General features: G+C 36.4%; 1 protein-coding gene across 22 annotated transcripts; it reads right to left on the reverse strand.

Annotated features, from left to right (window-relative positions):
* Positions 1–80: 80 nt before the first annotated feature.
* On the reverse strand, positions 81–26,912 carry LOC103702503 (RNA-binding KH domain-containing protein RCF3-like). 22 transcript variants are annotated; one of them, XR_003384765.2, is made up of 11 exons: positions 26,771–26,911; positions 21,949–22,664; positions 21,147–21,617; positions 17,837–18,091; positions 17,335–17,637; positions 12,397–12,479; positions 12,190–12,301; positions 11,922–12,110; positions 10,053–10,132; positions 8,671–8,717; positions 2,016–4,759 (listed from the first exon to the last, which is right to left on the reverse strand). XR_003384765.2 is itself a non-coding variant. In XM_026802756.2 (9 exons), the coding sequence occupies exons 2-8, from the start codon at positions 22,651–22,653 to the stop codon at positions 11,967–11,969; spliced, it is 2,073 nt and encodes a 690-aa protein (XP_026658557.2). In that variant the 5' UTR covers positions 22,654–22,658; positions 26,771–26,912; the 3' UTR covers positions 2,839–10,132; positions 11,922–11,966. The 22 variants fall into 22 exon arrangements, 5 of the variants coding, with proteins under 5 accessions (XP_026658557.2, XP_026658558.2, XP_008783181.2 ...); XR_005512863.1 differs by having other exon boundaries at positions 8,671–8,780; XR_005512859.1 differs by having other exon boundaries at positions 2,839–7,244.
* Between the last annotated feature and the right edge of the window lie 651 nt (positions 26,913–27,563).

Consider the following 27,563-nt stretch of genomic DNA (forward strand, 5'->3'; position numbering starts at 1 on the left):
GTTCCATCTTGATTATTTTTGTTTCATCTTTCTATGGTACATGTCGTGACTCATAATGTGTATGGTCTTGCCGCAGCCTCTAGTTGACGTCTGGACATAGGCATCCCACGTGGACGAACGAAGAAAAACCAATTATCCCTTTGCCCGATTCTCTTTTTACTACCATTTCCCCTCGAAACAGTGGGAGAACGACGATTTCATCCTTCCGCTAAAAAAAAACAAAAAATATCCATAAGTTGCCATTTTATTTAGTTTTTCTTTAAACGCGTTAAGAGGGTAATTTAATTCTTGTAATAACAGATCAAAACGTTATACCATACATTTATCCTTTCACACTATTTTCCTCCTCTTGTATGAAATAAAATTTATCCTATCATCTAGGACTCATCATGTTTCCAATTTTTTTTACTGCAGCGAACTTAGCCTTTGTATGTTTAGTACAAGAAAATAATTACACATGGTAACTTGCCCTTAGCCATTAACAGAACCCCTTCCACTATCCCAACCACCAAACAAACAAACAACAAACGGAGCTAACACAACCTTACAGCAATGGAAAGGCTCTCATAGATTGCCAGTGAATTTTCATTTCCTACGCGTCAATCTTATCCTATTTCTCAGATCCATAGACATAGCTATCAAAGGAGCTCCTCCTACCGCCTCAGTTGGATCCTGCGCCTTTCATCACAGCCGATGGCGCCACGATGACAGTTCTGCACCCTCAGGAGAAGTCCCCAAAATAGCCCACATACAGACAGAGGGTGAGATGCAGAGACGACATCTTACCTCTTCCCGTCCACGAAATAAAATTCGAATCAAGGATAGAGCTTCACAGATGCCAAAAGAGATTTAATAAAAAAAATATCATTACTCCATTTTACGTGATCAATAACTGATCAGCCATACCAGAAAATCACAAATCTAAATCGCGCTGGTGGTTACACTCTGGACTACAATCATGCAGGCATCGCACTGGATTTGACAAGAATATCATCTTTATGGACCACAATTTTTGTAGCTGGAAACTTAACCAAAACCCCGCTTCGATTATTCTGGTAACCACGCAAGCAGAGGCGGCGCTCGTTTTTTATTTTCCTTTATTTTATCTTCAAAGAGACGTAAGACTCATACAACAACCATTCATGCTTCACACACGACGCACCGGATGGGAGCCAACAAAACAAGTGGAAATTTTCCAGATGTAAAAAGGTTAAAATCTGGCGGCCACTATCAAACCCAGTGCGTAAACCCTTATCAATTGACAAATTACCATTACTGAAACCCCACAATAGCCAATAAAAACGTAAGACTTACACGAAATTAGAATGACATACGTTTAGAACTAGATAAACAATGAGATAAACCGTCAAACACCCAATTCGAGATTCTTGTTAGTAGCAGAACTTTTGAAAGTAGAGGTTTTTAATAAATATAGTCTTACATTTCAGATTGCAAAGGGGTGAAATTCAAGTCGGATCCAAGCCACACCCCACCCAAACTTTATCACACAAAATCAACTTTGGATTCAGATTCGGATCAATTAAAAGGAATAAGTTCCAAAATCACATTATTAATGGATTTTAAGACTCAATTTAGTACCCACCTAGTTAAACGTCAACAAAAATTCAAAATTAAAAAAGACCCCCAATCCTGAACTTCTGACAGAATGCAATGCGAAAGGGACAGAATATGAAAAATGAATAATTGAACTTGAATAAAAATTCCAATCATTTTGAAAATATATTTAAACCTATATTTATATTTAGATTGATTGAAAAACATTAAAAATATAAATGTTGGCAGGAATTGTAGAATTGAAATTGCAGTGAGCGAACACAAAATTATGCAGCCATTTTTACATTCCAAGAACGAAAGGCTTTTCAAGACAACTACCATACCACATCACGTGGCTGACCTAGCCTCCCCAATGAAGTTTGGTATATCGAGTACCCCTCCCCGTGGGCAGGGGAAGTAAATTTTGATGGTTCATTTAAAGATGACAAAGAAGAGCTGGATTTTTTTTTTTTTTTTTGCTAAAGCAAGAAGAGCTGGATTCACTGTCAGAAATCACTACAGTTAGGCCCTATTAGGAGATTCAAGATCATTTCATGAATCTTCTGTGCCCCATCTCCAAACCCAACTCTGAAATGCTGGGTGCTTTAAAGGGGCAGACGGCAGCCATTTATACAACGCCCAAAATTTATGCTTTAGGGGTTTAGATCACAACAGTAAACTGGATATTCAAGCTACAACCAATCTCCACTTTTTCAGCGCCTTCGATAAATTCCAGGAAACTAATTATACTGCTAAATTGGCTAGCTTGTAGGCATGCGCATATGGATCTACCTGCTGGTTCCACCTCATCAATCTAGCAGTCAAAACACCTATCCAACTTCTTGTACGAGATACAACAATCTACTTCAAAACCTAATCTCCATTCGGTTTAATGTAGCTAGTGTAGATATGGATTCAAGCAACAGCCAAAATGTTGATTAACAAGCTAGTAATAGTATGAGTGCAACTAAATCCTACCTACTAAAATATATAAACTCAGCTGTCTTACCGGTAGCATCTTACTGATGATTTTATCTATTAAATAATGCTCTAAGCAATAATAAAAGATATCTTTGAAAGATATGATCGTGGGTAAAGTTACAATTGCCCTTAATTTGAAAAAAGAGCTCGAGTATTCTAGTGGCAAATAACTGTTTGCTGAAACATCAATGCCCATTCTAAATCACCAGACTCCAGCTTGAAATTTCCATTCAGTCTCCATGAATATGCATGGTGTCATATACTCAACATTAAGAAATATGCATTTGCAAAAGCATGAGGAGGAATACATAATAGTTTTACTGCTTTTTATAATAATGCTAATTTGTGATATATAGAATCAAAGTTCAACATCTTGATACCGAACCCATACTGGATATAATGTTGGTATATAATGTTGGTATATGGTACAGTGCAAGAAAGCAAGGCATACCAAGTGTCAATAAGATAGAAGACAGCATACCGATTTGGTACCAGTTCGGTATAATACGGTACCAACCAATATAGCAAATTTTGTGCAAAAGATAAATTTATAAAATCAATCAAGTAGAATACTGCTAGGGGTCATAGTCTAAGAAGGTTTCAATGTCCTCAACTTGTCTCAATGTGAAACGTAGCTTTTTTCTCCTTTCCCATAAACTCATGATGAAAATAGCTGGGTCCTAAATCCAATCCTCATTTAAATAAATCTAGGCATTCTCGTGTAGACTTACTTCCAAGAACAAGGGTTTAAGGATAGGGGCATTTGTTGAATAAAGATGCAAAAAGTTGAGAAATATTCCCAGTTGGATATAGTGCCAGGGACGTCTCAGCATATTTTCTGAGAGAAGATTTGCAGGGAAAAAATCATCATGCTGGTATTAGAACCATAAAAAGCCTAGCTAGCATAATTATAAACTCAGGGCTGACAATTCTGAAGAATGTAAAAAGGAATCAGTAGTAAACCAAATATCTCCAGAAAAAAAAATCTTGAGGCAAGAGGCTCTCAAAAACACTCAACCAACTTACCACGTTAATTGTTACAGAGCATATAAGCAATCAGAGGAATCCGAGCAGTGCAAATATGAATGATACATGTTTCAGACCAATATATGACTCGAATTGGAGCATCAAAGTGGAAACACGTGTAGCCAGTAGAAATTTTATTCAGAAGTTGCAAATATTTAGAGGCCAAGTATTGACTGCATTGACATAAGCCTACAATTTTTCATAAATGGAACCAGCAAAATATGAATCAAACATCTTTCAGACCAATATGACTGGATTCAAGCATCAAAGAGGAAATACATGTAGCCAGCAGGAATTTTATTTGGAAGTGGCAAATATTTAGAGGACTAGAATCGGCTGCAAGGGCATGAAAATCAGAAGATGCTGACCAAAAACAAAAGAAAAGCAAAGCAACAGAGAAGAAAAGAATTTACTTATCTAACTCCTAATTGCACAAAATACATATACATAGATGCAATCTTCATCACATTTGGGCAGATTGGCTCTCAGATCAGAAATTTGTTTTCACGAACCAAACACAGCAAGATTTTAAAATGAACCATCGTCACAAAGGCCAGATCCCCCATAGGGCCCACTAACATCTCACAAATATCCAAATAGAGGAAATATACCAACTGCCAAAATCTGAAATCATCTAACATTCTCCTAACCAGCAGCACAACATGATTTCAAATTTGCACAACAGACTAGTCCAAAAAAACAGTAACAAAACTTCACCTGCCAAAACTAGTGAATGCCAATAACAGGTGAAAATAATGTAAACCATAACTTTTAAAGTTGGTTGAAAAGAAATTATAATCCATTACCGTCATTAACTTTTAGGCAAATGTTAAAAAGTTTATACTGGCCAAATCGATGCAGTTAAGTTGACAGTTGAAAATAATGCACGATAATTGGAGGAATAATGTATAAAAGAAATTCCTACATATAATTGGTGTTAACTTTTAGATGAATGTTAGAAAGCATAAATTTTATAATATTTGTTCATCGTCCAGGTTAAAGAGACTAATCACATAATCATATGTATAAGTTTACATATAGCAACATAAGTACATTTTTGGCGTGCACTTAATTAGAAACCCCTGTAGACTGGCAAATTATGAAGGCATTATGAGTTAGTTTTAATAGTGAAGTGGACTGCATGTATATTTGCTTTACTCCCTACTCTCCTCCTCCTCCTATTCCGCTTAGTCTTCACCTTTAAGTTCGAACCATGCATTATGATAACATTAAGCAATTAGATCACTTCATCTTCCTCCATAAATCTTTCTTTTCGGCATATAAGACAAGCATGTAAGACCATGAAGAACTACTAAAGATCCGATGAATAACAGTCAAAAGCTAGATGGCCAAAAAAATCAATGAACAATATAACAAAGGCCTTCAACAATCAATCCAATGAACATAATACCAAAATAAAGAGACTAAGTTCACGTGCATGAAAAACCCTCGCGCCTAGAAGATTCAAATGGAGATGCATGAAATAACCACAATGCCATGGTCTTTCAGTGCACACCTATAACCAAACCATCCCTTTAAGGTGCAATCTAATATGAAGACAATAAGAATTGAAAACAATACAGAAGAGTCTCCCTGCAGCAATGGTTAAGAATTGAATAAGAAATTAATATTTTCATCTAAGTATGACTAACTTTCCCAGATGAATGAAAAAATGTGTGAAGGGTAGAAGTGTTCTTCAAAAGGTAAACATGGGTCATTGGATCACAAAACTATCACAACCATTATTACTAGTGGTTTTCAAAGGTTCGTACCATGCTGATGCAGTCTATCAGAATGGTACAAACAAAACTATATAGATTCACGGGCATTATCATCAAAAATACAGCATAATATGTCCATGACACAGTGGTTGCTATCCACATTCAAATGTGGAGAAAGCTTTAAATTTCTTTTTTAAATGTCGGTAACTAAAAGCCCCAAGCAAATAGCATAAAATTCAGTTATGTAAATTTCTTTTTCCCTGTAGTTTTCTTACATCAAATTTACGGTCAAGGTCTAGTATAGTGGAAGAACAGTTTTGAGTTTTTCTTAAACATATATTGATTACGGATGAATTTCTGAGAATACTAAAGGTCCTCTAATTGTTTGTACAGTCCAAGGGGGAAGTTCAGATATTAAGAAAATACATATTTTATATTGTTATGGTGTTAAGGTTCATCAAGGAATTGTTTCTTGAGTCTAATAGTGTTGAGAAGTCTCAGTGACATCATCGCCGAGTTGAAAGTCCTTTCAGACTAGCAAACATAATTTTTAAACTGTCGCTGGGTTACGTATCTTTATATATGGGTCCAACTGAATTAACAAGTACCGAGTAATGTTGATGATCTAAATTCTTCTGCGGTGGATTTCATAAAATTCTCCTCTATCATTCTTTTTTATCCCCTTCATAATCTTCCTCTTCAAATGATCAACGAACCAATCAGCTAACACCGCTCAATTGTTTGCAACTTGGCATCATATAATATCATACGTTACAAAGAGAAGAGTTTCACAATTACTATAATTTGATTGTTAAAACTTGATATTCTTCAAAAAGGGGAACAGCCTTGCTTGTGAAGAGGAGCAAAGAGTTGCATTCTTCCATATTCAACCAAGCGATGTAACAAAGTTGAAGTGCCCATGAGGGGAGAAGAGAATAAAAAAGAAATAGAGTTCATGTTTTGAAGAAACAACAGGTGTTCCAAAGTATACGAAAAATATCAACACTATACTCAAATATACTAATTGGAACTCCAAACTCCACCATAACACAATTAAGATTTGGGAGCATGGTTGTGGTTCTACAGAACTCGCCTATATTTCTAGGCCAGAACTTCTATGAGGTGGTAAAGGGTTATGTTAAGCATCATTGCCAACTGATCAATAAATGTCAGAGGTGTTTTAGGTATTTCACCTGAGATTGTCCAACAAGGGAGTTAATGGAAGCACATACTAATTTTAGTTGTATTTTTGAAGGAAAAAGTGTTTCTACGATTTCAGAATCAATGCTCCATTTACCATTTTCCTACTCTCACTTCTTTCAACTGATTATTTTCTCCCATCATCCCCCCTTCTCTACCTGTTTCGGCTTTCCTCCCTTTTGCTCCTTCCTTCTATGTCTCCTCCCTTATTTTTATGTATCCATTGTGTTCTCCCTTTACAAGATGAGATTCTATCATCACCACTGTTGCCCATCAAAGTTCTCGGTCAACTAATTACAACTTCCCAATCCAAAGGTAGAAGGATTTATCAAAAATAATGAACATTATTTACCTCGGTATAATTCAAGAAAAACGTCAGGCTAAAAAACCAATGGAGGACATAAACATCCATGAAAATTAAGATGAAAGTTCAACAGCAATGATAAGTTAAATCAAGAGTAACCAAGATTTTTTGAAGCATCAAGGCATACCATGTGATGAACTATTCATATTTGCAGTACGTACGAAACTACGAATAACATGGTGAACATTGATCATAGTTTGGATTGGTCCAAGTTGGAAGGATCCGAATATTGTACCATGTAGGTCGTGATTCACTTCACATGACTTTAACAAAACCCTTGAGCAATAAGGTAGTTCATCTTCACTAACTGAGGCTTACACCAGCAGTCACACCCTTCTGATTTGTAACCAGAGATTCAATGTTGAATTCTTGGATGGTGCATCCTCAAAAGTCTGTACCTGGGTAATCAATGTGGATGGATCTCGTTTCTTCTCTCTCTCAAGAAAACATGATTTAATCATTACAATTATGAGTCATAACTATGCCCTATATTGCAATTTGCACGTACTATGACTAATAAATGCACCCTCTATTTTCAAACCTTTGGGAGAAACAAACAATATAAATTAAATATTAATAACAAGGTAACACTATTCATCTATACACCCTATATTGTAGTTAACATAATAATTTGGCAATGAATGCTGCATGGTTTTAAACTCATGGTGCAGAGAATAGGATGTTAAGCTCTACATAAAGAACAATGTAGAGTGTGCTTGGTGTTGCTTCATCTTTATAAAAAGATAAGGAGAGGCCAGAAGGTACATGTTCTAGCTTCTCCTAAAAGCATTTTTTTTTATTCTTTAGATAGTGTTTTTTTGCTTTAAAAGCCATAAAAGCACTTCTTTTAAGGCAACGCTAAACACATCCACAGTATCTATCTAGGTAAAGATCATAAGGATCTAAAGCCAGAGCCTACAAATTATTGCCCGGTAGTATATAAGACCATCAATGGAACGATTTATGTGTGCATAAGATGTGGACACACCCATAGTATTTATCTAGGTAAAGATAGCATAAGGATCTAAAGCTGGGGCCTACAAATTATTGCCTGGTGGTGTATAAGACCATCAATAGAATGACTTATGTGTGCATAAGATGTGGACCCAAACCAGAGAGAGAAGAAAAAGAAAAAGAAGAAGAAGAAGAAGAAGTGGACCCAAATAAATAAAAAAAAGAGAAGAAGAAGAAAAAGAAGAAAACACGTTGGACTTCAGATGTTGCATGCAAACTCAAGTAAACATGTTTGAGTTCAGATGCATGTAAACAAAAAGCTCGTCCCCCCAGTTAACACTTGGTCATAGTTCTAATGGAAGTAAAGGTTAAATGTGACGTGAACTTGAAGTTACACCCACCACCCTTAATGTTTAACAAGTCCTTGTCGATGTTCGTGCTCAATTATTTTCTGAGAGTTGATTAATAAATAGCAATGCAATAATCTAACAACATAAAGATAATAAACCTAAAGATTGTAAACATGTTTGAGTTCAGATGTCGCATGTAAACACCAAGTTAACACTTGGTAATAGTTCTAATGGAAGTAAAGGTTAAAATTGAGGTAAAGTTTAAATGCGACATGAACTTGAAGTTAGGCCTACCACCCTTCATGTCTAAAAAGTCCTTGTTGATGTTGATGCTCAATTATTTTCCAAGTAGATTCATAAATAGCAATGCAATAATCTAACAACGTAAATATAATAAACCTAAAAATTGTCATGCAATTTCTTGGATTGTGAATATGAATCATAGCTTAGCTTATGTTACTCCAAATAAGAAAATTGACTACTTATCAGTACTCTAGAGCAAATTTCATGCAGAACAAACCTGGGGAATACACCTTCAATGCTATCACAGAATACCAGAGTTACTATCTGCCACATAAGAAACGTCGCATAAAAGAACAAGGACTTCTGGATAACAAAGAACAAGGACTTCTGGATAACGACACGGCAGCACTGATAAGGATACAACCGCAACATGGAAAACTACAGAAAAAATACCCTTGACAGAAAAGCAATTCAAAGTAGAATTGAAGAAATGATTAAAAGATCCTAAAGCAAGGTAAATAGCCCCATAATCTCATGTCAATCTATTGGTTTATTTCATGCAAATGTATTAACAATGTCCAAATGCTTAATAATTGTACCATTCTTTGAAAAATATCTATGAGATGAAAGTTCTGTCACCTACATAATGTTCAGATTTTGGGTTCTCAGTAAAATGAGTGCTCATCACAGATTAACAGTTAGCAGGAAAACAAGCCAAAGCATGTGGTGAGGCCCTCCTGACAATTCATAGGGATATTAACTATTATATTCTACAATCAGAACTAAGTTCAAGTTATTAATCTTCAGTGAAATTTCCTAGTAACTAAAAGTTAAAGCTGAACCAAACCAAGGACTTTCAGGGTGGTTCCTCTTATTATATAACTGTATAGAATAACTGGAATGTACTGGATTTGCTGTGATAAATGGATTATGAATCTATACATTTCCAAAAGCTAATATTACTCCAGTAATCTTGGGGAACATTGGAGTCTCATATAGAATGGCTCAGTACCTAAGATCTAGTAAAGCCAGTTTGAAATGTTTGATGATTGTCAAGGCACTACAAAATGAGCATAAGAGACATGATGATGTTGACAAGTGGATGTGTAAAATCAGGAGAACTCTGCGATTTACCTAGGTAACGTAAATCCGGCATATTTATGACACTTAATTCTCCTGCTTAAGTAACAGAGAGCCCCTTGATATCCTAAAATCATCAAGGCAGTAATGTGTTCCCGAGATTGCCAAGGGTTATCAATTCAAAAAACTCCCATAAGTTTGCAAAGCCAACTCTAGCTAGCTAAGTATGAGATGTTCAGATCTTTCTAAGAATCAGCAAGATCACCAGAGTTCTTTTTCTTCCTCCTCAAAAATGGTCAGCATAATAGAACTGAAGAACCTCAAGTGGCACCAAAGCTTGACATCGCAAGTAGATAAAAACACTATTACACAAGCCAAACCACCCCATAGCGAACCAAAGCTTTTGATTTATACAATCGACCAAGTTCCTTACTTGTGAATCGCTTAAATTTAGCAAGTCGATCATATCATTAAGGCAAGACAAAAAGCATCTAAGTTAGATATCAGTTTCTGGTATAGTAGATAACGCTTGTGAATATTATCAACCAAAAATTAATGGGGCAGAAGAGCTCCACTCACATGGAGGACACATAGAAAATATTCAGTCTGCAACCTGGTGAGCTTCCTAGTCCCTATGTGAAGCTTGGAAAGTATATGAACTGCCAAATGAACAAAACAGAACTAATAATTAACAAAAGAAGTTGCTCAACATGGGAGAAAAAAGTCAAGAAATACCTCCATACATTAAACTACATACATCCAAATGACAATAATTAGCCGAAAAAGCATCTTACACTTTTTTTTAGCTGTAAGATAATAGAATCGGAAAATGAGCATATAACAATAGAAGGTGGAATCCAAAACAAAAGAGAAAACAAAGATAACAAAGGATGGCATCAAACTTAAGAGCAAAAAAACATCATTGAAGCATTTAGTGCTAATCTAGCCCCAGGCATGTAACAACATAATCCTCCCAAATTTCAGCAATTTGCCCAAAGCTTAGCCTGTTCAGGCGAACAGTGTAATTTGTTTCCCACAAATAAATCACCAAATAAAATAAGGAAAGAGATCCCATTTGAATTTAAAGACACCAAGAGCACACTTATTTCCATATTAAAGCAACTGGTCATAAAATTTGAGAGAAATCCAAGCTTACATGGCAGCCCAAGATGATGGCACCACTACATTTCTTCAAAATTCAATAAATAACAAAAACAAACCAAGCAAGCACATGCACTTCTTATCAGATTGCAAGGCTTTCAAAACACCTTATAAAAAGTCAAATCCTGACCTCTGATCAGGAAGGAAAAAGGCCCAGAAACCCCTAAAGGAAGTAACTCTTATACCCATCAACAGAGCTCATGTCATTGAGCACAACGATATCAAAGCCATGTAGGGTTTCAAAAATTTAGGATGGAGAATAGCCAACTTAACTCGAAACATTGAAGAATTATAGTATCAATCCTAGAGGCCCTCTCAAAAATAATACGGGAACAGACCTCCAGGATAGTAGGAACATTGTGCATCTCTCTGATAATTTTCCTGGGACAATATAGAAACAAACCTTCCCTCCAAAGGTCATGAGCCATTCAAAATCCCATTCCAGCAAAGGGACATTATTCAAATGGATATCCCACCCCATACCAATAAAGATAGCAAGAGTATTTGAACATTGCACTGAAAAGGTTTGGAGAGAACAGAACTCTAAAAGAGGGTAAGAGCATGGAGAACATAATATAATCAACAGTATCAACAGTATGCTTGCAGTTCGGCTCTTAGAAAAATAACTTAAATCAAACTCAGTCTGGATGATAGCTGCAGTGTAGGCCTCCTATTTAATTCAAAAATCTGGAACGGAACAACGTTCCTACCAGAATTTGTCACGCAATAAACCTTTCATGAAAGAATGTTATTTTTAAATTTAGATGCATGCAATATCCATGAAAATAAGAGAAACAAGCATATAATCTCTCAAAATAAAAGTTCAACATAACCAAATGCCAATGTTGCTTCTTGCACAACGGTTTCAACTTTCAAACATTATCTGGTTCGTCTGTTCACTGTGTGTCACAAAAGATACATCAACTAGGTGAGCTATATTAAGTGTTCATTTCAAATTGGTTGATTCCTTTCTGGAAAGATCTGGTGCCTTCAAAAATTAAAAAGATCCTAGTAGTGTCCCACTGAAAATTTGAACCTTATAGTCTCTAATCTGCAAAATTATGTTCTTGCCCTCGTCACGCTTCTTGGCCTTCAGCTGAGGGTGTAAATATGTGACAGCACAAATGAAAATACACAGATTAGATACCTACACAGCCCAAGCTCCAGAAAATAATAGAACTATAAGTAACATAATTACAGCAGCAACATGTTCATATATTAACACAATGGAGCATTCAAAGTGTCTCCTGCGAGCAGACAGAGCTGAGAGGAAAAAACAAACAATACCTGTTATGTGAGAAGGATAAGAGATCACCTTCTGCAGTTGGCAAATCAAGGTGCACCTGATTCACTGAGTACAAAGGCTTGGAGAAGACTCTGGGCAGCATGAGTCTGCTCGGGCATTCCAGATATTATAATCACAGTCTCTTTTGCTTCAGGTCTAGGTTCAGTAATGGTAATTTTTGCATCTGAAATCTGAAAATGTGACACATGTAATTTTGCAGGTATCAAGGATATGATTTCAAGCATAATCAGCAGAAATCTCAAGACAAACCTCACGAATTCGTCTTAGACAGCCACCATCCTCCCCATATATGGAAGGTACAAGAGATCGAGGAACAACAACATCTACAGTTGTGTTCGTAATAACAGCTGGCTGACTTCCACTGCATAAAAAAACAAGCAATCCCATGATTGATAAGTTAGTCCAATTATACTAAAATGTTAACAAAACAAAAAATAGTGGGGGAGAATAACTTACCCAGCAAATCCACCAATTCTTCTTTGTGGGGCTCCTCCTCGGTAATCAGGCATAGGAATGGGACCACCACTCTCCCTCATACCCTATGGCAGTTCCATCAGCAGGATTGATTTAGAATAAAGGACAAAAGGCAGAAAAAAGTCTTACTTGTAGAACTTGTTCTTCATACAGAATTAAAATGTGGAATTAGATATCATTTCAAGGAACATATAAAGATTGACAGATCAGCCCTAAATTATGATAAGCAAACTCTATGAATGAGGAAAGGTAGCTAGATAAATAGATGCAAAGCATCCGGGTTAGTAATTAATCCTACCATTCTTCAATGAACCAAGCAATGTGCCCTTAAAAAATAAAAGACACAAAATTCCTTGAATCCCTACTATTCTAATACAGACTCCTTTACCTGCACAACAGCCTGTTAATATCAGTCTAAGAGTGCATTTGGCAGACAGGATAAGTGAGGGTTATCCCCCCCCCCCCCAGTTGGGAGGATTATCGGTAGGGTTATCCTGCCAAACATCCTAAAAGGCCATAAAATAGCCTTATTCGAACAAAGCCATTTATTCAAATAATTTTGTTCTGCCGAAATGGTGGAATAGAAGTATTCCATGGAATTGGGGGAAGTCCTCTCAATTATAATTTTGCCCCCACTCATTTTTTAAACACAACAAAAAGTGAGAATTTTGTCCTCGTGTTAAAATCCAAATAGTCATGAAAATCAACACACTAACTTATTCCTTCACTTATCCCTCCAACCAGATGCCAAAAGAGTTGTCCCATGTGCAGTAAAGGGGATAAACCTGCAAAAGTTACCCCTCTACCAAATGCAGCCTAAAGAACCTAAACATTCCAGTTCACCCATTACCTTCCCTTTCTAGGTTACTTCTCTTCCCCTTAAGAGAGGAAGAAAACAGAAGTGCACCAACCATATCATGTTGCATATATAAAAAAATTGTCTTCAAAAAGAATGGGGACCACAAATTAAATGCTTCCACTCCATGCATTTCACAAGCCAAAACTAGAACTATGAAACCTATACATCTCCCTCCATCCAAAGTCTCTAGCAGAAGAGCTTCTAAACTAGGATATCAAAATCTTCTTGTGGAAGCCAAATGGTTGTGTGCTAAATTATCAACAGTCATACATAATTACCAAACATCTTGAGGATATATGCAGGAACATGCCAGTGATGTGTTAACAAAATGCCCACATTATAGAAGCTTGACTAAGAATATCAGCTATTCAAAACAAACTTCTCTGGTGATCCATATTATTCTATCCAAGCAAATTACTCTGAAATACAAAGGTCCTTTAAATTATTTGTAGTCATCCAATTACAAGTATTGTCAGCATCCATAGGATATGCTGCCAATACCCAAATCATCTCAAGAAATTCTCACCATATCCTCAGCATCGCTTGTATGTAGGTTAATGAACTCAAGCTAGCTCAAACACATCTACCCTTATCATACATCATGCTTGAAAAAAAGGTACACAACTCTGCACCACAACCCGATATGCTTTGCTGCTACAGGTGAACCAACTAAACCTCAACAACTCAATCAACCAAACAAGAAAGCCATTCTTCTGATTTTTCTATATTTCGGCTGCTCCACTACCATTCTAAAACCATACTCATTTAATCACAGTTAACCTTATTTCACGAGTCACTAAAGTGTAGAGTGAATTTATTAACAATTTTCAGGTGCATCATGCACTTACGGAATGGAAATTCCATTAAGAATGAAAAGGAATTGGTTAGATTAAGGTAAAGCATGATCCTCCTATGAGGAAATAAAGTATCTGCACAAATAAAGAAATATTAGGCTTACAAGATGCATCACACTTATTATTCCTCTCACTAACCCAACCATGAGTTCATTACTACTTTACTATAATTGCAACACCAAGACTATCCATTACCGGCATTCAGAAAGAGAATTATTCCAAGGCAAATAGCGGATATATCAACAAACCAAACTGTCTATCTACCGAAATATAGTTGACAACTCCAACGGGTCTACATAAATTGGACTGACAGAAGCTACATAAATAAAGATTTCAAATTATCTGTAGCCCATGTTAATGCACATGCAACACTTTAAAATAAACCAACAGTATGCACAGGGTGGATAATCATGTTTTAAAGTTCTACAGTCAGATACCTTCCATCGATGTTAGGCAAAACAGATCATGTCTTAAGTCATATATACCAACATAAATAGCCAATAAATAAGAGTCACACCAGCCATGCTAACATAGAAGAGTGAAGTAGTAAGGAAGAGAAAGTCGACACGCTGGAAGAGAATTTACCCAACATGCACAGGTTTGGTTTTAAACATGAGATGTATATTCATGGATTTCAGATGCCATAACGAAATATGTGTCTCCAAAATAGAATAATCTATGTATATTGCAACAATTACTAGAATACTGCAATCAATATTTGCGTTTCAAAAACCAAAGAATGAACTATCAGTTATCTACTTTGGGTGCACCACATATGCATGGGAATGATCCCAATAACACATGGAAATATGGGAAGGTGTTTGGCCATGAGTGTTCTATCTAAGGGAGGGCCCCTGAATTATGTCAGCGAGGTTTGATCAAAGATTAATTGTTGAATGCTTTTTTTTAATTGGTGGGTCAGCACAAAAGATTGTTTACTGGTGGGTCTTGATGAAAATCATGAACAGTTTTTTGTGCCCCCACCCCCCCTCTTTTCTGGGTCAAAAAAAAAAGGAGTGCCCATAAAAAAATTTTCTTTCGAATCGATGCATTTCCATCATGATTACCTCATTCAAGACACAGCAAATCTGAAGAAGTATACCAATTAAACAGATGAGTGTAATAATCAAATTTCTTCATCTTTTGTGGACATTTGTTAAAGATTAGTTCCCTCACTGCCCCGCTCAAAACTTCAGCCTCTAAGAGTCCTAACACTGGAAAACTTTTGTAAAAATATAAATGTTTAAAATAAAAAAAATGCATAAATATTTCAAAACATGTTGCCTACAGACAACAATGAGCAGTAAATGGAACTCCTTATCTAAAAATTTTTTTTTGGGGGGGGGGGGGATGCACTATATAACTAGAAGCGGTTCGACACCTGAAGCTAATGATTTAGCACTAGTAAAATAGCTAACAGTTGTCAAAATTTGAACGAAAATCTCTTTGAAGGATATTCCCAAAAGAAAAAAAGCAAATAAAGAAAGAATAGGGGCTGACTGCTAACAATTCTGGCCGCATCGAGCTTGATAGTCCATTTTCAGTTTATTAAAATTCAATGTCATAGGTGTTTTTATTTTGCTGAATACTAGTTGCTTATATGCCAGAATATCAATCAATAGTTGATAATTTGAGTTTTATGAGTCAAATATTTTATTTTTCAATCACAGATAATGACAGTCCACATCTGAAAAACTTCTGCATTCATTTGTTATACACTTGTGTAACTTCTGAAGAAAAACAATGCTATAGGGCCTACGGCATGAAAAGGCTCCAGTAAAGTAGGCGTACTTTACTATACACAGTAAAGTAGGCGTACTTATGAAGTAGAGGATAAAAAAAGGTATGTGATCCCGGTGTTGTCAAAGACGGTCTGGGCGCTCGTTTAGACCCTCAAAAAAGCAAAGCAGCCCTAAAGCGCCGCAACAGCCGAGACAAGGTGAGTTTGCTGAGGTGATGGCTAAGCAAGCACCTAAGACAAAGCGAGAGGTGTGTTTCATTAATGTCCAACATATTCTTCTTGTTCCCTTTTGCCAATTGCTCAAAAGACATGTTAGTGTTTCATTTTAAGGAGCATTTCAGTCTCTATTGAAATGCTTATTAGAGGGCTAAAGTAGTCCTATGTCTAAAGTAAAAGCAATGGCAAGTGCAATAACTTCAACTACACAACCAGATCTTGAAGAGGAGGTAAATTTGGAGGAGATAGGCAAGGTGAATGATGACTACAAACCTAGTGAAGATAGAAGTGATAAGAGAAAGCAATAACTATGACAATAACGAGTGAAGATTTCAAGCTTCTATAGGATGCCTAGTGATTACTTTTTTGTTCTGATTTAAAAAAAATGTCTTCAAAATCGGTCTTTTGCTTCATGTTTGAACTTTATAGCTACTTCAGGGTGCCCAAGCATTTACTTTTGTTTTATCTCCAAAACTTGCAACCAAAATTGCGATTCTAATTCCATGCCTCCCCTTCCCATTGGTTGCCATCTGTATTCCTTTTCATTCCTATAGCGCTCGTGCCTCGGGCAAAAAGGGAGTCCTATCATCTTATGGGCACCTTTTTGCTTTTGACAACCTTGTGCGACCCTGTGCTTCGCCTCTTAGGATGCCCATAGCAAAACTAAATCATTTTGATATATTAGGCAATCAGCAATCACTTCTACATATTTGCATCTGAGTACGCACGTGTATATACATAAGTACGAATCTAAACAATTTCAAAGCATCAGCCAATGCACTTAACCCCTCACACCACCAGAAAATCAGCATACAAGCCACTACTTCTACTACACATACCATTGTCTGCCAGCTGGCAGTCATCCAAACTGTTGCTGCAAAAATGACCAAATCATAGATGCCTAAAGACTGAGTATTCCTTATCCTTCACAATATGACGAGGAAAGTAAAGTTTCATACCTGGGAAGACAATGAATGTCAAGAAGCTGAGCTCTACACAAGATCATGCACTAGAGGACACCAAATCTCTTTCTATTCAAGCTCCTACATGTTTATATGCTAGCTTAAGCATTTCGTTTTCATGCAAAAGTAATTTCTATCCATACAATTATGAGCATTAATTTCTTACCAAAAATGTTATTAATACATTATGTGTCATGCTGCATCAAAAGTACACTCCTAAACATAAAAATAATACAAATATCATTAAAAGGAATATTTCCTAGTAACACCGAAAAAGGGGCTCATTACCTGTGGTCCCCATGGTGCACCTCTTTCAAGACTAGGAGGAAGACCCGAACCATAAAATGCAGGAGGAAATGCAGATCTTTCATCATAGGGTCGACCAACAGAATCTTTCGGAAATGAAGGCAAATTGGAAAACAACCTGGGGGGTGAAGATTCCCTCCTTCCCATGTATGGACCAAACGGAGGTATTTGCTCAACAAAAGTAGGATAACCACCAGGAGGTAATTTATCACGGAAAATATGATGCTTCAGTCTAGTAGTAATCTGCAGCAAAGCTTCCTGAACTGCTCCAAATTCACCATTTATCTGAAATGAAACAATTCCGATGTCATGATGCTGATATAAGAATGAATCAAATAAACATAGCAATTACATATAAAATATCAGATGGAAAAGCATGGAACAATGACTAGGTGAAAAATAAACACGACCAACTCATATGAAAGGGCAAAAAAGGGTCCACAGCAACCAAACATGAACATATGTGCAACAAGTCAAGACAGACCTGAACGACTTCATCATTTTCTGGCACACCTTTTGGGATCTGATCTTTACCCAATATACGAATGTGAGCTCCAGAGAGCTTCCTCATTTCTGCTATTATGGCACCACCTTTGCCAAGAAGACAACCAGTCTGGTTTGAAGCAACAAGAAGCCTAGATAAAAGAGCATTCTCTTTATTATCAGGCACAGCCATCACGATCCTGTGCTGCACACGAAGGACAGCATCTTGCACTGGCGAAATTCTATCATTTGGGAGCTACAAACACCAATTAACTAAATTAATGAAGCTTGCTTATCACTGTAACAATTATAAAATTATAAAATGCATACAGTTGCATAGCATTCATTACCAAGACACCTATAAATTCCTGGAAACAATGAGTCGAACTGACCGTGCCCATGCTAAATCCATTTTAAGTTGACATTCAAACACTAATCAGTTTTAAGATACATGGAGTCATATAAAAAGTCACTTTGGATAAATAACAAATAAACAAGTTAAAAAGTAAAAGAAAGAAAAAGAGGAGAAACAACAAACTGCACAATCAGGCTAATGGAACTCCACCTCGGATAAGAGGAATACTTGATTAGTCTTCATTCAAATTCAAACTGTCTATCCGATGCATTAAGCATGCCTTTTTGCAGAAAACTAAAAAAGAAGAAGAAATAGCAAGTGTTGTCATGCCTCTCTTATCCAAAGAGAAAGACCCTTAGCAAATCACCATGAATATATATCAACTGGCCTAGCAGCATCGCACCACTTAAACAAGGCAAGAAAAAGTTCAAGAAAAAGGATCCATTCAATAATTTCAAAAATAAAATAAAACAACACATAACATATGCTCTTACAAGGTTTAACAGAATCACAAAGTAATATAAATCATTGATTCATTAAAATGAATAGATAATGTAAATGCAACCCAAGCAAGAAACAAAAAAAAAAAAAGCAAATATGCCCTGAACCTGCGTAAGATCGCCCAAGGCATAGTGACTATCAAGACATTGTTTTGGTAGGTGTTATAACAAAGAAGTCATATCATCAAGTTAACCAAATAATATAGATTAAGGATTCACAATCTCAACTTACACCACTCCAAAATATTAGATTGTAATTATGCCCAATAAAGAACCTTAAAAAAAGAGACTGACGTGGGAAAAAAATCTTACACCTAAATAGACCTGGTTAAACTCCAATTATACAGAAAGGTCCATGTTACTTTAACAACAAAAAGAAAGGAACAGCTCTCACCCTATAGAAGCCTTCTGAACATACAAACCAACCATATAAGAAGGTATCTCTTACACAAGGCATCATATGAAAAAGGAAACAAAACAAACAACACATTCTTTAGTGTTTTTTCTAGCACATAAGAGTACAGTGCAAGCATGCTCGCTTTAGTAGTAGAATGCAAAATCAACTTGCATTGTTTAATGATATGCATAAACCAGTGAACCTAGACGAAAAGTACATATGTTTCCAAAAGTGGGTTCATTAAAAATTCCAATAAAAAAATGATACTACTAAATGAAAGTTAATGGAGCTCATTTTAGCGAATGATGTTGGGCATGTAACACATTCACAGGCATGTCATGCATTGAATTTAGCATATGAATAGTTGATTCAAACGCAAGAGGCCATAAGATCACCTCTGCCAGTGATATACAATAATATAAGATCACATAATTTCATCGTTGTGAATTTCACCCTTTTTCAAAAGAGTCACTACTGTATAGCGAGCAAATCTTAAAAAGTACTAGCATATTTGTTGACTTACTGTATCAATTTAGAGCCAAGGGCAATCCTAAAACCGAATAGGATGTACAAACACCCCAGTCATGGTAAAATCACAGATTCGACAGAGGACAAGAGTTTGCTCTAATTGTAGTAAAACTTATCATAGATAAAAAAATGCAGGAGTTTGACGTATGTAATCAAGCAGCTAACTTCAAAATATGAAGTCATGAAACTACTCATTGGATGAATCGCTTTGGCAATAGACAGAGGAAACATGTAGAACTCAAAAGATAATATAGCTTATCACAAAATATATAAGCTAAAAAATTTGAGATAACTTGTGCAGGAAAAAAAATATCAGATCTAAGCATCGGAAAATAAGGTAACTGACAAATGCGGGTTCAAACACCCTTTATGGGTGCATGACAAGATTGAAGTCTTTCATTCCCATTATCCATGGCAATTATCATATGCCAACTCTAAGTATACAAATAACCAAAGTTTCTACAGCTATCACTTTCAAAAGGTTTGGCAAATTAGCTTCATATCAAATATTTCTAATTAACAATAACTTTAGGCCAATGTTGCACGGATATGCAAACCAGCTCATAGAATTTGTGTCGGTTAAGTACTATAATTGGATATACCCAAGAAAAACACATGGATACTGCCAAATTTTTATTTTAGTTGTAGCTTCTAAATATTGTTAGAGTTGGTCAACTCCAAGAACGAGAATAACCCACTACAACAATGTCAAAAGTGAACTTTTGTTCTTTTCAACATTGGTCAAGAATATTGGTATTACAATAACTTTGCTACATGCTGTTGTTCCAATATTTGTAAGACGATTGGGAAGCTTCAATGAGAAACATGCATATTGGAAGACCTTAAAACATAATATATTTTATATTTTCATGTACACAATATTTAATTTAAATATATTTAAATTATTTCCATGTATCCCTGTATCTCCTTTTCTTTTTTTGCCCTTTCGTCGAGTCAAGAACATGGATCCACACACAAATCTGACTCGTGTTAACGTCAACAATAGTACAGGCTGCTACTAACCTGGATATGGTTGTCAGAAAATGATGCAACATAACAGGTCTCAAGCACATGCCCTCACGATTAACGCATATCACTGTAAAGTTCTTGAGGGTTTCATAGTACACGACTAGAGAGACCACTTTCTGGCAATCAACAATAGTGGTGGTGGTGGTGGTGGTAAAAATAATAATAAGTAGTAACAATAAAACAAAAAAGTATAGCACATATAAGTAAATCTACTCCTTTCAAAGGAGGAGGACTAGATGAAGATACAAAATCCCATATCTTTTCAACTAAGGGTACACTTTTAAATGTTTGAAAGATTTCTCGCTACAATAAAAACTATTTATTAGTAAGTGTTGAACCTCACTAAAACTCTCCATACCAAGTTCCCTTCCTAGCTATTGACCATGATACAGCAAATACACAAACAAGAACCAGAAAAGTAACAGGAAAATCAGAATAGAAAAATATAGTATTTTGTTGATTTTTAAAGTAGAATATGGAAGAAAAAAAATAAGGCCAGTACCGCAGGACCCGATATGACTATGATGCGATCATCTGATTCAGGTTCAGTCTCAAGAATTTTGATTTCGCAGCCTGTTTCGTGTTGAAGAGTCTTAATAATGCTCCCTCCTTTTCCAATCACACTTCCAACTTTGTCATTGGAACACATCAACCTATAAGTTAGTAGCTCTAGAGAAACTGGAGGCTGGCCCGCCACAGCAGCCCCTCCATGGAATTTAGAAAAAGGGGGAGCAATGCTTGAATGATAATCAGCAATATCATATGGTCTACTGGAAAAAGATGGTCCCTGAATCGGACGATGATAGCTTGCTGGTGGAAGACCTTCTGGCTGAGGAATAGAAGAAAATGAATGAGATGATGGCCCAGAAGGAACAGTTGCAGGAAATGAATCACGATCACGAGGTGGATTCTCTAGCAGCTGCTGAGAAACAGATTGGAGCGCTTTCCTCACTGAATCAACAGCTCCTGTGATCTGCAGAAAATTATTAAAAAGGAACACTAATCATTCAACAAATATTATAAGCAAGGATTTGAGGTATGCTTCTTTAAAAGACTCGAATCCAAGGATGCATACAAAGCAAGGATGAACATGAACAACCAAATGATGAAAAGATTTTCTTTTAATTAAAAAAAAGGAAAGAAGAGAGAGAGAGAGTAATGCAATAAACAATGCCAATTAGAAAACCCTAAAAGTGAAAGACCGATAGAAATCATTCACACTCTCTGAAACCTTTGCGATTAAATTTCAAAATTAATTTGCCTTCTATGCATAAAGACACTCAGATAAAAAAGTAAATTTGTACCTGGACAATTTCGTCATTTGGCGAAGCACACAGAGGAAGTTTGTCTCTTGGAAGTATTCTGATCTGGGCCCCACTTTCAGCTGACATTTGCTTGATTACACTTCCACCCTTCCCGAGAAGACAACCAACTTGGCTAGAAAGAACAAGTAATCTCACAGTAACGGAAGAATACTTGTTGCTCGATTCATCGCCACCATCACTCTCTACTTCACCTTCAATTGTCCTCTCAAAAACAAGCAGGAGAGCCTTAAGCGCCGGAGATGTCTTCTCTAATTTCACGTCCTCTATGGCATCAATTTCCTCTTTCCTTTCATCATTAGCTGCACCTTCCTTGGTATCATCACCACCATCAGCAGCTTCTGCATCTTCATCACCTTCCTTACCTTGCTCTTTACCAACTTCTGCATCTTTTTCTGAACCAGTTATAACAACTACCCTCTCATCACATCCAGGAACAATTTCTTCAAGTCTAATCTTTGCACCAGTCTCCTGGCGTATCCTTGCTATAATGCTGCCACCTTTACCAATCACACTTCCAGATTTGGAAGCAGGGCAAAGCATCCGGAATATAATAGCCCCAGATACTACTTTCAACTGATTCTGCTGTGTGATGGAAGATGTGATCTTTTGTAACTTGCCCCTGCCATTCGGTTCTATAAGGCTACGTTCAAAAGGTCGCTTTGAAGGTGTAAATGGAAAAGCCATGCCCTCTGCCACTGAACACCAAAAGAAAAATTAGGAGGTAGAGATTACCAACATAAAGAAACAAAACATCAATCAAGGAAAAAGGAAAACCATTATGGACACTGGGATTTGCCTGAAAAAAGACACAAAAAGAGCAACATACGAAAACCAGAATATTTAACAGGATATCCTGAGATCAGATATTTAGTCATGTAGAATTCACATCATGTGGTTGTCATGCTACCCTCTAACAAGTACAAACCAGTCCCATTTCTATAAAACCTTGCTATGTAACATCAACCATTGTCTAATCAGTTAGTAAAAAACTACATAGGTTATTCTGGTTTGGCTGGATTTGGTGGATATGGTGGCTAATCTCAACAGCAGAAACCATAACACGCACAAAATAACTATGATAAGGACCCCTTGAACGTGTAATACAAAGAAAAGCCGTGAACATCTGATTCTGGAACCCTGAAATAAAAATAGCAGTGTGAAAGTCACCCAATGAAAGAAAAAGTACAACGGAAAAAGGAGGGGCAAAAGAATATACGTCTACACTTAACAAAACAGCCAAATCACACAAAAACAGAAAACAAAATACACACAAAAAACTGCATACATAAGCAGGATATGAGTTGGCAAATTCGTAGCACAATAACAATAAAAATAACTGATTTGAGCTATTTTATCCTTTCCTTTTCTGCTTGATGGATCACATCAATCTCAAAATATCCCATACACAATATCGCCTAGTCCACAAATAGTTTTATTGTCACAAATATATATATAACCGCTCAATTAAAATGAGACGAACACAAATCTTAGAAAAATGCTGAATGCATAAAGATTTTTTTCGTTTAACCCAATAATGAAAGTCTTATGCTAAAATGTATCATCCTCATTTACTTGTCTAATGGTTAAAAAGTCAAGTTCACAGGTCATGTTTTCCTATGACAAGCTCTCAGACATTATCAACTATTTACCTACATTCAACTCAACATATTTCCATGAGTTGTTGCCACAAACCATGTAGTTGTATTCCAATTCTAGTTGTAATCCAATTCCAGAAGACAAATGCTACTACGATAAACTCTTCGAAGGCATAGGGAGAAATCCCATGCCCTTTCCAGTTGTTGAGAACTATAGAGGAAGTAGTTAATAGAAAGTAATCAGCAGAAGAACTGATCGCAAGATCAACCCAGATGGGAATAAAAGAAGAGAAAAAAAATTAAAATGGTTCAACATTAGAAATATAGCCAAAACCCAAGACAAAGCAACAAGAAGTACGTAGAAACTAGATAACTCAAGTAACAATCACAGCCCAAAAATTAAATCCAAGAAGAAAATAGAATAACACAAAATGTTAATTGTAGTAAACCACCAAAAGCTTAAAGAAGATTTGCCTTTTATACTTATCTTCTAAAGAAACTCTTGGGTATAAGAATGTTTGGACATAATTCTAAATCTTTTGTTTAAAAATCATGCACTTTGGTGATCATGCTGCCCAAAAACAAGCCTACAAATATTCTCCCATATTTAGTACACTCAATCCATTGTTTTTGCAAGCAACCAGCTATACAGCATGTAGATGAACATTGTTTTCAAAATCAGCTGCAGCATCCACTTTAGTGATTTCGCACCTAAGCAGCTATGCCATGTGTCACCGCAGCCTCATATAGTGCAAGGGCCTAAAGCATCGATATAGTGAGTGAAAAGCTGTATTGTTGCTTTATACCAGGTGCTGGACTGTTCCTAATTGGACTTGTTCAGCAATTAGACAATGATTTGACATGTTGATATCTATTAAAAGAAGGGTCGCATCACTTATTCTGTGCTCTAATCGAACAGAAAGTGGGAAAGAAGAAGGGAAGAGAAGAATGAAGAGTGAGAAACAAAAAGGCATCCTTCCAAGCATTGCACCACCAAAGATCCAATGCTAGAGCTCCCGCTTCACAGCAGACACACCACCTAGCATGTCAGACATCTTTATTTTTGGCTGATGCTACATGATCATAAACATCTTCATCATATGTTTATTATGTTTGGCGGATGATAATAGTTGTCATTAGATTATGGACCTTTTACATCATATGAATGTGGATATGGTATTTGATGTTAGGTTGATAATGTTTTATAGCTTATCATTTTTTTTGCATGAAGTTGATGTATTGGTATCTATTCTCAGTACGAAAACACTGATATGCTTTAACAGGTGTCTTTGAGTTCATAGTACCCACTATCTGCTTTAAAACCATCTAGCCTTTACAAGCCCATTATCTGCTTTTTTAATACACTCTGGCTGAATTCTAAATCAAGAGGTCATATGCTGAGTTAAGCTGCTCAATGTTTGTGGAAGATGACAAACTTGAAATGCAAAAAAAAGGACATGAAAAAGAAACTTCAATAAGGCCTCTTTGAGTGTGTAAATGAAATCTCCGTGCCTTGTTTTGAACACCAAAACAAAAAATAGATGGTGACTATAGAAACAACCAGTACATCAACCAAAAGATAGGCAAGATCAAAACTTACAAATATGGTCCAATTGTGTGGGACATGGAAACGAAATGTTTTTCATTAAGACATGAAAACCAGGACGAAATTTGAAAAACTAACAAAGAGCATAACAAATTTTATTCATTCAACCATCATATGCCCACCCCCCACCGCCACCACCATTTGAGAAAGGGAATTGCATGAATTAAAAATTTTATATAAAGATTCAGTCACAATAAGACAACTTCAAAGTATAACACTAAGCAATCAAGAATAAACATTTATTTGTAAAAAAACAAAATAGGAAAAATCTTGTTTCTTCAGCAATTCTCCATACAAAAAACATGCGTCCTTAGTGGTTCAAAAACTCATCAAATGATCATCAGGTTTCACTGTGACAAGTTCTCAGAAGTTATCAGCTGTATGCCACATGCTATCAAGCACATTCATGAATTCTAGTTACAGATCTTGCAATTATATTCCAGTTCAAGAGAAAAAAAAATAATGCCATAAAGTCTTCTTGTGGAGAATTTGGCGGCGATGGCAGAAAAAATTCAACAGCAAAAACCCTCACACATATAACATAGCTATCGGGAAGGGGGGAAGATAGGGCATCAGTGGAATGAACATGCCCTTCCCTGCTTCTCTCGGAACACCAGGAAAAGAAAATAGGTTGAAAACTATTAACAGAAAGAAATAACCAATACATCAAGCCATAAAAAAGCACGGAAACCAGAATGAAAACAAATATTATTTAGCAGAATCATAACTTAATATAGATGCAATAAATTATAGAGGCTTACTTTCTTTCTTTTATTGATACATAGACGGATTCAAGCTTACAATCTGGCATTTAGAAAAAACTACTCGATCAATCAATTCACAGTTGTAACTTGAAAACTATATAGTGATTAGAACAAAACAAAATCAAACACTAGCAAAAGAATGGCTACCCTATAAAAGGTAAATTTTTTGATCTTCTCTGATGGGCAAAAGTACATGTGCAGTAATTTTGATACCTAAATGCACATCCCTGATAGTTTACAAAAGCATACCCAGTGGTCACCAAAATTCTCTGTGACAGCCAATCAGACATTAGCGACTACTTACCTACATGGATAAACCATCACATTTTTGTGAATTCAACAGGTCATGGTCTACACTAGCTGAAGATATCACACGTAAAATGAGTCCACGATTTTCTTTATTTCTTCCCTTACAACTTTTCCTACTAATTCAATGATAGAAAGGGCAATCAAAAACGTTTCTTTTCGAATCAAGCCCCCGAAAACTACCGGAAAAATTAAAAATATTTAGCACTGATTATATGAAAGCCGGTGTATCCAGAAATTTTCCCAGAAAGCGCAAGAAGATATATTGTGACCGCAAAACTCTAGGGCAAGAGGTAAAATTAAAAAAAAAGGAAGGGTAGAAATCGAAAAGATTGAGAACGAGAAAGAACGAGAAAGAGAGAGAAAAAGAAAAAGGGAAAAATAGAAAACAGTTCCGGCGAATGATGTGGGAGGCATAAACCCTAGTTTTTACCCCTTTTCCGCCGAAAATTTGAGGACGGACCAAAATAGGAGGCAGAGGGGAGAGATGAGAGGGAGGGAGGAGACGGAGGAGGAAAAGACGCCCTCACCTCTTCGATCGAGAACGGCCGCTTCTGCTCCGAAGAAACCCTAGCCAAAAGCACGGGCGAATAGAAGAACGACGAGGGCCAGAACGAGAGTCGCTTACTCTCGTAACCCGGAAACCAAGCGAACGAAAAAGAGCATCGGCCCAAACGATCTAAGCTTGCCCTATTTATAGGATCCAGGGAACGACGCTACAAGGCCTTCCACTACGCACAATACATGCTCTGCTGCTTGACACGTGGATATCAAAAACAAATACAAAAGTTTTAGTACGGTACGCCCAAGTTGGCACCCAGACGTGGCTATGATCCGTCAAGGAGAGAGTCCAATTCAAGCAGAAGCTATTTTGCGACGCTGAAATCCACTTATTAATGCGTGGCGCGCTTGCAAGACGAAATAAAAATGGACGAAGGCCGCGATCGGGGGATGTACGGCACAAACAAGATCATCCCTGATGATCCAAATACTGGAATAATTTGATTTCTAGTGATCTAAGATCAATGTGTTCGGTAGATCATGATCCAGTGATTAAAAATCTCCGGATATCCATGAGTAACTTGTTTGGTATGTTACGGAGATTCAAGATCACCGACCACATAATACTATAAATACCTATAATATATCTTAGATAGATTTTTTATATGTTTTTAATTCTCATTAATAAAAAATGTAAGTCAATATGCTAATTCCTATAATAGCGCCATAATTTTGTCACATATTCTACTTTTAGTAACCCTTATCATATATTTATTAATCATATAAAATATTAATATATTTATCAATATATTAAGTATTAAT

Source organism: Phoenix dactylifera, chromosome 8 (assembly GCF_009389715.1).
Source record: "Phoenix dactylifera cultivar Barhee BC4 chromosome 8, palm_55x_up_171113_PBpolish2nd_filt_p, whole genome shotgun sequence".
Classification (NCBI taxonomy): domain Eukaryota; kingdom Viridiplantae; phylum Streptophyta; class Magnoliopsida; order Arecales; family Arecaceae; genus Phoenix; species Phoenix dactylifera.